Source organism: Mustela lutreola, chromosome 12 (assembly GCF_030435805.1).
Source record: "Mustela lutreola isolate mMusLut2 chromosome 12, mMusLut2.pri, whole genome shotgun sequence".
NCBI classification, from domain to species: Eukaryota; Metazoa; Chordata; class Mammalia; order Carnivora; family Mustelidae; genus Mustela; species Mustela lutreola.
In genome coordinates this window covers 42,330,775-42,340,400 of record NC_081301.1, presented here as the reverse complement: position 1 = coordinate 42,340,400, position 9,626 = coordinate 42,330,775, and the positions used below count along the sequence as shown (strand labels likewise).

Genomic DNA, 9,626 nt, shown 5'->3' with positions numbered 1-9,626 from the left:
GGCTTCAGACAGCTATCACTCTAGCAGATCCTCAGCTGCTTGTCTGGGTCACCCTGGTTTGTGCTGGCATCGGAGGAGAACTCCTTATCCACATAGCTTTTGCACATCCGAATCCTTGATCTCTGCTACAAGGTCAGTATTACCCTATGAGTATAGATAACAACTACGTGCTCTTCCTATTAACCCATTAGCAGCAACTGATGAAAGGAAAACCAAGTTGTGTTTAAACGGATGATCTTCCTCACAAACACCTACTTTGCATTTTACAGGTACAACTAAGTGGCACACAACCTTCTGGAGAACCCGAGGGCTTTGTTACAGTAAACTGGTCCAGGGTGATATCACAAGTATAAAAAATATTCCATTCTGTATCAAAACTAGGCACATGCCTTTATTTATAGTAACAGAAGTTAACAGAGTTGAGCAGTTTTGCCTTGGGCCCTATTTCTTGGCATCCTATATCAGACAAATGCATGGTCCCACATCTCTCCGCCCATAACTCCAGGGATCTAGTCTCGGGGTCATCTCTATGGAAAGGAAGGTGAAATCACACTTGGATCTATAGTGGTGAGTAACTAAAAGCACAACCTCTCATTCATATTGCTTTAAAACATATACAGCATATGTTTCAAAAAAAAAAAGAGTAAAGAATATATTGATTTCATTGTGGTGTTCAACCAACAATATGGTATGATGCAAGGCTTTAACAAATGAGAATCATAGATACAAATTTTTCCGTAGAGTATGTTTTTGACAAATGTGTCTTTTTAATATGTAAATCCTACATTGTAGGTTGTTCCTTGTTTTTTTCTTTTGTTTTTGCCGTGGTAGAAAATGTTGAGTAACTGTCCATGAGCATGAGCCAAAGGTTCAGGTTCATTACTGAGATCCCCAGAATGCCGATATTTGCAATGCAAACAATTAGTATCCCACTGTGAAGGGCTCCGACACGTGTCTGCCTGCCTCCCTCTAGGTGGAGAGTCTCCATGAGAAGTCCTCCTGCTCCCATGGACCCTGCTTTGACACAGGGCAGCTGCACGAGGCCACCTTCTAACCTAGTCATTGATTGTGCCAGCTGTCTCACTGGTGACCAACACCGGCCCAGAAACAACAGCGTGAGTGCTAGACCCTCAGATCATTTTCATGTTGAACCTTCTGGGTCCAGCCACCTCCCCTTCCACAACAGCACCATTGTTTTTTCGGGGCACATACTCGAGGTCAATGCTGTTTTTATGCTTGCCTTTCCCTCGGCTCCACACAAACAGGAGGAGAAAACAAAATAAAACCACTCCCAGGAATGTGAAACAGCCCATGGCCGTAGACACCAGTATTGTTTTGAGGTCCAGGGAGAAAGTGTTGGCATTGGTGCCGTTGGACATGGTGTCGTTGGAGTCTGTCATGTACATAGGGGTCCTGTTGGCATAAAGGAAGCGGTCTGAGGTGAAGCCTTTCACCGTTAAAGAGGCCGTGTAGGTGTCATTCCCCGCCGCGTTGCTGGCGATGCAAACGTACATCCCGCTGTCTTGATCCTGGGCAAAGCGGATTTCCAAGGTGCCGTCGCCCAACACGGTGGCTCTTCCGTTGGACTTGGCAGTGATAAAACGCCTCCGCGGCGTCACCCAGGAAATGACAGGCTGAGGGTCTCCGTCCGCGCTGCATTCGAGCTGGACTGTCTGCCCTTCGTCCACGAGCAGATGCTGCAGCTTCTTTTCACGGATTTTGGGTTTTTTGCAGGTAAAGTAAAAAGAAAGGGCAGTGCTGTGGAAATCCTTGAACGATCTCTCGCGGATGGTGTCGGGGCCGGCGCACATGGGCTGCTGGCCCCCGAACTGCAGCGTGGGGTGCCGCTGCAGGATCCACAGGAGACGGCAGTCGCAGGCCAGGGGGTTGTTGTTGATGCTCAGGACCTCCAAAGCCCTAGGGGAGGAGAAGACGTTCTCTTCCAAAGTCTCCAGTAGATTCTGAGACACATTGAGCACACGGAGGAAGCGGAGCCCTTGGAAGGAGTGAGGCTCAATGGTGCGGAGCTGCGCGCCCACTATGTGAAGCTCCTGAAGGCGGATCAGGTCCGAGAACATGCCGGCTTCGATGGCGCTGATGGGATTGTAGGAGAGGTTGAGGTGGGTCAGATACACCAGGTGTTTAAAGGCGAGGAAGGGGACTGTGGACAGGTTGGTGTTGGTGATGGAGAGGGACGTGAGGTTGAGACCGTAGAGGCTATTGGCAGGCATCATATCCAGTAATGGCCAATAGTCGATCTCTAGATGTTTCAGGTGGAACAGTCGTTTAAAGGCATACACAGGCATAGTGTTGATATTGAGATGCTTCAGATGCAGGCTAATGAGGCTGCGGAGGTGGGAAAGGGCTTCTGTGGGTACTGCCGTGAGGTTGCATTTCTCCAGGGTGAGCTGCTCCAAGCTAAGCAGTCCGCTGAAAGCCCTGTGTGATATATAAACCAAATCGTTGTCCCCCACCTCTAGAGACTTCAGGTTGTGCAGGTCCTGGAACATGTAGTCCAGTAAAATGACAATCTTATTCTCACTAATGTCCAGCTTGGTGAGGTTGGATAGCCCCGTGAAGACCCCTAAAGGGACCAGTTTCAGGCGGTTGCCTTTGAGGCGGAGGGAACGAAGGTTAAAGAGATTGTTAAAAGCTCCGGGCTCCACATTGGCGATGATGTTGTCACTCAAATCTATCTCCTCCAGCAGAGGATAGGATATGAACTCTTCAGGGTTGACACTCTTCAGCCTGTTCTTGCTGAGGTCCAAGATTTTGGTCTCAATGGGAATGCCCTCTGGGATGGCGATCAGCCGCCTTCTGTGGCAGCTTACGGATTTGTTCTGGGCAGAGCACTCACAGCGAGCAGGGCAGCCAATGGTGGATCCCATGAAGAGTAACACCACAGCCAGACCCAGGAATGGCTGCCAACATGATATGGCCGTGTGAAGCATGACTCCACCTCTTAGTCTACACCTTGGTCACGGGCCTGCAGGAGAAGGCAGGAAGAGAAGTTGAGTTAGGATATGGATAGGTAGGGGTGCCTGGGTGGCTCGGTCATTAAGTGTCTGTCTGCCTTCGGCTCATGTCATAGTTCTGGGATGGTGGGATCAAGCCCTGCATCCTACTCCCTGCTTGGCAGGAAGCCTGCTTCTCCCTCTCCTACTCCCCTGCTTGTGTTCCCCTTCATGCTTTGTCTCTCTGTGTCAAATAAATAAGTGAAAAAAAAAATTTTTTTTTTTTAAAAAGGGACATCAGTAAGGCAGCAAGTGCCACAGAAATGACCATGGATTGGGAACCACACCGATTTGGGATTAAGCCCGAGAGCTGCCCTTATTAGCCACATGGGGTAGATTGTTGCACCTCCCTTTATGTTGTTTTCCTTGGCTGTAAAAGGAGGATGGCAGTAATAGCATCCCAGAATTAGGATGATGTCGATATTTAACAATTATAAAAAGACTACTACACTGCCTGGCACAGAGCGTGAGGCACAACACCACACCTTTCACAAAAGGCTCTGTTTTGAAGTCACACTCAAGCAAAAGAGGTCAGTGGCTAAGAGGAAACGTTCAGTTTGAATCAGTGTCTACAACTCTAATGCTGGGATATCATCCTCTGCTCAAAATGAAGTTAAGAGAAGCTTCATTTGATATCAGGCTCTTAGGTTCAAAGTACAAAGTTACATTGAATACAAGAGGCTGAGGCTTCATTTCCGTCATGTATAAGCTTTCTACTAAAAACTGCCAGTTAGAAGGTATACATCCTTCAGAATTCTGTTAAGTCTTCATTTATGCCTTCATAAATTTTCTCATTAAATTTATGCCTTCATAAATTTTCTTTTTAGAGGTAAGTGAAAAAATCCTCAAAATCCTTGTATGCTTTGTGTTTATTATAGGAAAGAGACAGAATGAAAGCACCATAATGGCTATGATGATGAAAATGCTTTAAGAGTTACAATTTTAAGAAAAAAATTTTTAAATAATAAATGAACTGTCCTTTCATATTCACATTCAAACCCAGTGAACATCTTAAACTGAATGTAAATAGGTATCAGATGATACTGGAGGGGAGTATGCTTTAACAGTAGATAGGCAGACCCTGAACTTACTGTTCAACTGAATAGTAAGACGGGTTATTCTTGAGCTTGGCTTCTCTACATGAGATCCTGAGGGGGACACTTGATCCACAAACACCATATTTTACACAAGTCTCATTAGTGTAAAACAGTATTTTCAGATAAAAAGGTATCTGATCAACTTTGGTATTCACTCCTAAAAGAGCCATTGAAAGTACAATTCTCCATTCACAGTGTTTACATATATGTCTGTATGTCCATGTAAAGCTATATCTACATATAAATAAATATTTCCATAAAAACATAACTAGGATCAAACCTAATGGTGAATCACTAGAGAAGTGCCCCTGAATGAACAAGGCAAATATTCAGACAGTGCTCCAAAATCCATTATTTAGGAACATAGGAGTTGGTATTATTAGAAAGGACCTGGTAAAACTAGCATTGTTTGTAGATCAAACTATTGTTTAAAGTACCTGAAGAATGATTAGAATAGGAGAATAAATTAACATGGTACAAAACATTTAAAAAATATCTTCACAAATGATTAGTCACAGGATCTCAGAAAAAAATTAAATTCTTTAGAATAAATTTAATGAGAAATACACAGAATATGACACTCAGCCCTACTAAGAGAACAAAACTTAAGAGATGTAATAGATTCAGTATTATAAAGACACTGTTTTTCAGATCCAAATATATCTCTGATCTATGTATATATTGAGAAATTCAAAATTACTTTCTTTGAAAGAAGACAAATATGACAGTAACCAGAAATTAATTTAACAGTAGTAACGGCAACAGACACTACATATCTTGTAGGGTTGTTTTAAAATAGTACGCTACATGAAAATACAGTCAATGAAACAAAGTAGAGAATTAGCAAAGTATATTTGAAAAGTTAGTATAGGTGAAAGGTAGCATTTTAATTCAGTGAGAAAGATACAAATGATTAGCTAGATATTTAATGGGAAAAAATAGACAACTTCACTTGGTCCAATAAAGTAAATTCCAGATGAATTGAGAATGAGAATGCATGAATAGATATTGTATTAGAAGAAAATTCAGTAATTTTATAATAGAGTTGAAAAGCATTTTCTATGAATAAAGCCAGAAACCATGAAAGAAAATGATCTATTTGGCTGCATGCATTAAAAAAATAGCATAACCAGCAAATAAACAATATACACATTGAATACCCAAAGACCATGATCAGTCTGGTATTAAATAGCTTTTATTAATCAACAAGGAAAAGAGGTAAATGTCAATAGAACATGAGGCAATGAATGTAACAAACACTAAGAACCGCTAATCAGTGTAGGAAGAGATGATCAACCTCACCAGTAAGTGAAGAAATGCAGGTTAAACAACAGGAACATATCATTTCAACCTAAATTTAATCCCTATTTTTACCCAGAATTAGCAAGAGTAGAAGGAACTGATGGAGGAAATATGAACAGGCACAGCTTTCAGGAGGCTCAGGGACAACAGTGAGGAGGTTACTGGATACATTAAACTTAAAGACATGTAAGTTCAGTATGTGCTTCCCTTTGAACCATTTTTCCCCTAACTTTGAATTTTTAAAAGCCACTTTATTGAGGGATGACTGACACACAAAAATTATATATTTAATGTACACAAGTTGAGGCACTGGGAGACAAGTAGACAGCTGTGCATCTATCACTACAGGCAGTGCCGTAAACGTACCGTCTGCATCCGGAAGAGGGTGGGTCTGATGAGTCAGATTTTTATTCTGAAGATCTACCGTAAGGAAATAATTTGATTAATGTGCACAGATGTTTGGTACAGGTTCATCGGGGTTTGGTTGGCTCGTTTTGTTTTCTTATCTTCCTAAGGTGGAATCCGAGAACATTGATTTCAGACCTTCATTTCTAATATAAGCTATTAAAGTTATAAACCCATGAATTGCTTAATTGCATTTCAGAAGTTTTTATGCATATATATATATATATATATATATATACACACACACATATATTAAACTCAATTTTTTTTTTTTTTTACTTTATGCTTCTTTTGACTGATGGATGGCTTAGGATAGAGCTAGCTTATTCCAAGTATGCAGTTAGATCTTCTCTAGAGTCTTACTGTATTTTTTAAACTTAATTCTGTTGTGGTCAGAGAATTGCTCTGTAGCATTTCAATCCTTTGAAACCTACTGAGATTGTTTTACGGATCTTTTATTAGTAGAAAGGGTCCATCTTTGTCTCTAGTAACACTCCTTGTCTTCAACTCATTTTGAATGATTACTGTAGCTACTCTAGCTTTCTTGAGCTTCGTGTTCTCTGGATGTATCTTTTTCCATCCCTAACTCTCAACATACTTGGGTCTCTGTAGTTAGTTTCTTTTATAACCAGCAGGTGTCTGGTTCTTGTTTTTCAATCAGTCCCATGATCTCTGCAGTCTCTGCCTTCTGTGAGATTGCTTTGTCCACTTATACCAAATATAGTTAACTAAAATGATTGCATTCCAGGGAGCCATTTTGCTATTTGTTGTCTATCTGTCACTATTTGAATTTTTTGTTTCTTTCTTGCCTTTTTCTATTTTAATCTTTAATCTATTTAATCTTTAATTTCAGTTCTTTAGCCTTTCTGCCCATGTTTATGTATGTTATTTTTATTTGTTGTTCTAAGGATTATAGTATACATCTTTAATTTATCATAGCCTACCTAGAAGTGTCATCAAATTGTTTCAGGTAAAATGCATAACAGCCTGGCAACAGTTTATTTCCATTTTCGCCCCCTAGCTCCCACAATCATCCTCCATGGAGAGAGAGAGAGCGAGTTCTAGACAAAGAAAGTGGGAAGTACAAAGGCATGGAAGCGATGGAAGTCCTCTGTGATTGGAGAATTAAAGTCACCCAAACTGGCTGGAGCAAATACAGGAGAGAAACAGAAGAGAGGCCAAAGAGGTAATTAGAGGAATGATTTACAAGAGGCTTGTAAACCGTGATAAGCTGTTTTCACTCTATCCCGAGGGCAACAGCAAGACATTAAAGTGTTTTATGCAAAAGAGTGATATGATCAGATTTATATTTGGGGAAGATTAATCTGACTGCAGCATGAAAAATAGATTTGCAAGAGGGAAAAAGTTGAAACTCCTAAAGCTGTTGCATTAATTCAAGCCAGAAGAGAAGTGGTCTCGATTAGGGTCATAGGAATAGGCTTGGGTAAATGGACAGATTGAAAATGTGTTCTGAAGTAGAACAGAGAAATGCTTTAGTTATGGATGGACTGAGAGGGATGTAGGAGAGGAAGGTGCCAAAATGATTTCTAGCCTTTTTGTCAACTGGATAAGACTTGGTGTCATTCCCCGAGAGAGCAGGCTTAAGGGAAGGTAGAGGATGAGGAATTCCTGGCTTCCTCCCATGTGCATATCAGTGGGCCAGCACGTGTGTGTTCACTGGGCAACTTAATGATGTTTTTACTCCTTGAAAATAACATTTTTCAAATACTTTTAAAGTAGAGCAGGGAAAAATGTATTTTCTGTTGCATTTATAGGACTCTGTGTTCAAGGCAGAAGTTTGATTACACACTCTGTAGTCTTCAGTTTATTTTGAATTGATGGTAAAAAGTGAGTTTTGTTGTTTTTGTTTTGTTTTATAAATTCTGCTAGAGAGTTAATCTTCTCTGGCAGAGTTTGGCCAATCTGCACCTCACCAGCTAGATATGGAGATAACTGACATCCTGTTTCTGATTTATTTCAGTAATGCTTTAGGGAACGTTTATTTTATTGCTTGGATCCCTGAATCTAGCTAAGTATGTCTAATATAGGGAATGACAGTAGCTAATTCAGTCATAGCTGCAATTTAACCAGAAAGGAGCTCAACTAAGATGGAGAGTATCTGGAATTTTTTCCTTAAATTTTTGTTTGTTTGTTTGTTTCAGAGTTAAGGACCATCATGAAGAAGGATGGATAAGTACTTAGCAAGCAGGCAGCGGACAGGCTCCCTTCAGATCTGGAATACCTTTCCTGCTCTACCATGGTGTTTCAATGAGGCAAAAGTAGGTACTTTGGGGCCCTATCTCATCATAGTTCTTTGATGCACTTTGGAAACTGTGGAGGAAGGTTGTGCTTTATTCTCATCACAAATATTTTCCAGTTTTAGTCTTGAAGGGCCAACTGCTGACTCCATTTAGCTTTCACTGTTAGCAGAAACCTTACAATCAAAGCTTTCTTGTCATGTCTGACTGTGACCAAGGTTTGATAAGATGAACTTTGTTTCATTAAGAATAAAGCAGGAACTAAAACCTGTGGGGAGCTGACTAGGGCCTTTCTATTAGTTCTGATCAAAGGGCCTCTCGGGTACAATGATTACACCTTTCTAAAAGTAGTATGTGAAGTTGGGTATTTTCATACTTATACTTTTTGTGCACTGTGTATTTATTTAAAAGCTTGTCCTATTAATGTAAGAAACACAAACAAAAACATCAGGAAGTAGACTTGAAAGAACAGAAATAATGAAAATTTGGACCCAGAAACACCTGGCTCCAAGTCTGTTTGCCATTTGTTGGCTGTGAAACATAGGTAGGCTGATGATGGCTACGATTCTTAACGTCTCTGTTAATTCATGAGACTAAAGCAAAATAAGGTGAGGGTTAAATAGAGTCCATGTGCAGGGGCACCTGGGTGGCTCAGTGGGTTAAAGCCTCTGCTTTCGGCTCATGTCATGGTTTCAGGGTCCTGGGATTGAGCCCCACATCGGACTCTCTGCTCATTAGGGAGCCTGCTTCCTCCTCTCTCTCTGCCTGCCTCTCTGCCTACTTGTGATCTCTGTTAAATAAATAAATAAAAGAGAGCCCATGTGCAGTGCCTACCACATAAAGATTAGTGGGCATTAGCAATTTTTTTTTTTCAAGGTATAATGGTTTGGTTTGTTGAGAAGGCATGCTAAAGGAAGACCTGGATTTCCTAAGTACAGATTAGGTGAATATTGGAAAAAGAGGTCCTCAAACAGATGACACAGTGATAAGGAGAAATGGAAAAGCTTTAAGCAACCTTTATCTAAAAACAAAAAAACAAGCAGTAAAGGAAAGAGATGATCGTTGTCCTATGCTGTTTAAAAAGAACGTTTATAAAGGAGAGAAATAGCTACATTGATAGACATTAAGGTAATGATAAATTGTTTATTCTGGGAATTCTATGATTAATTTAGTTCTCTAACTGGCAACTGAGCAAGGGAGCAAAACAATAAATGGAGAGAACAGAAATCTCTTTAAACCTTCACACTAGCTAATGGCAGGATTTTTCTTTTTCTTTTTTTTTTTTTTTCCACGAAAGCTATTTCCCAGTCGGGAGAGGTGGGTGATGAGGGAGGTAGGTAAGAAAAGGAAAAGATGTAATGAATAAAGGAGTCTGAAACTACACCTGAGGTGATAGCTGTAAATTCAGAAATACTGGTCTGTGCTAAAATCAGGTCCTGAAGAGTTGTGAAAGTTGTTTAAAACATCTGAGAACTAAGAAATCAATTTCAGTGTAAGTCTTAAAATTCACCAGGGTTACCTAAGTTCTTTGAAGGACCCCAGGTGAACTT

At 40.6% G+C, this 9,626-nt stretch overlaps 1 protein-coding gene and 1 long non-coding RNA gene across 2 annotated transcripts; one reads left to right on the top strand and one right to left on the bottom strand.

Moving 5' to 3' along the window:
* The first annotated feature begins 475 nt into the window (after positions 1 to 475).
* LOC131812892 (uncharacterized) lies at positions 476 to 8,097 on the top strand. The gene is made up of 4 exons (XR_009346536.1): positions 476 to 567; positions 974 to 1,115; positions 6,840 to 7,004; positions 7,981 to 8,097. It is a non-coding gene; the product is annotated as an uncharacterized LOC131812892 (long non-coding RNA).
* Positions 1,108 to 2,978, bottom strand: LINGO2 (leucine rich repeat and Ig domain containing 2). Its single transcript, XM_059142864.1, has one exon. It carries the CDS (start codon positions 2,949 to 2,951, stop codon positions 1,131 to 1,133), a length of 1,821 nt encoding a protein of 606 aa, XP_058998847.1. The 5' UTR covers positions 2,952 to 2,978; the 3' UTR covers positions 1,108 to 1,130.
* Positions 8,098 to 9,626: the final 1,529 nt, after the last annotated feature.

What these genes read in the sequence shown, in the direction of transcription:
- LINGO2 (XM_059142864.1), bottom strand. Translation starts at nt 2,951, where the DNA reads ATGCTTCACACGGCCATATCATGTTGGCAGCCATTCCTGGGTCTGGCT.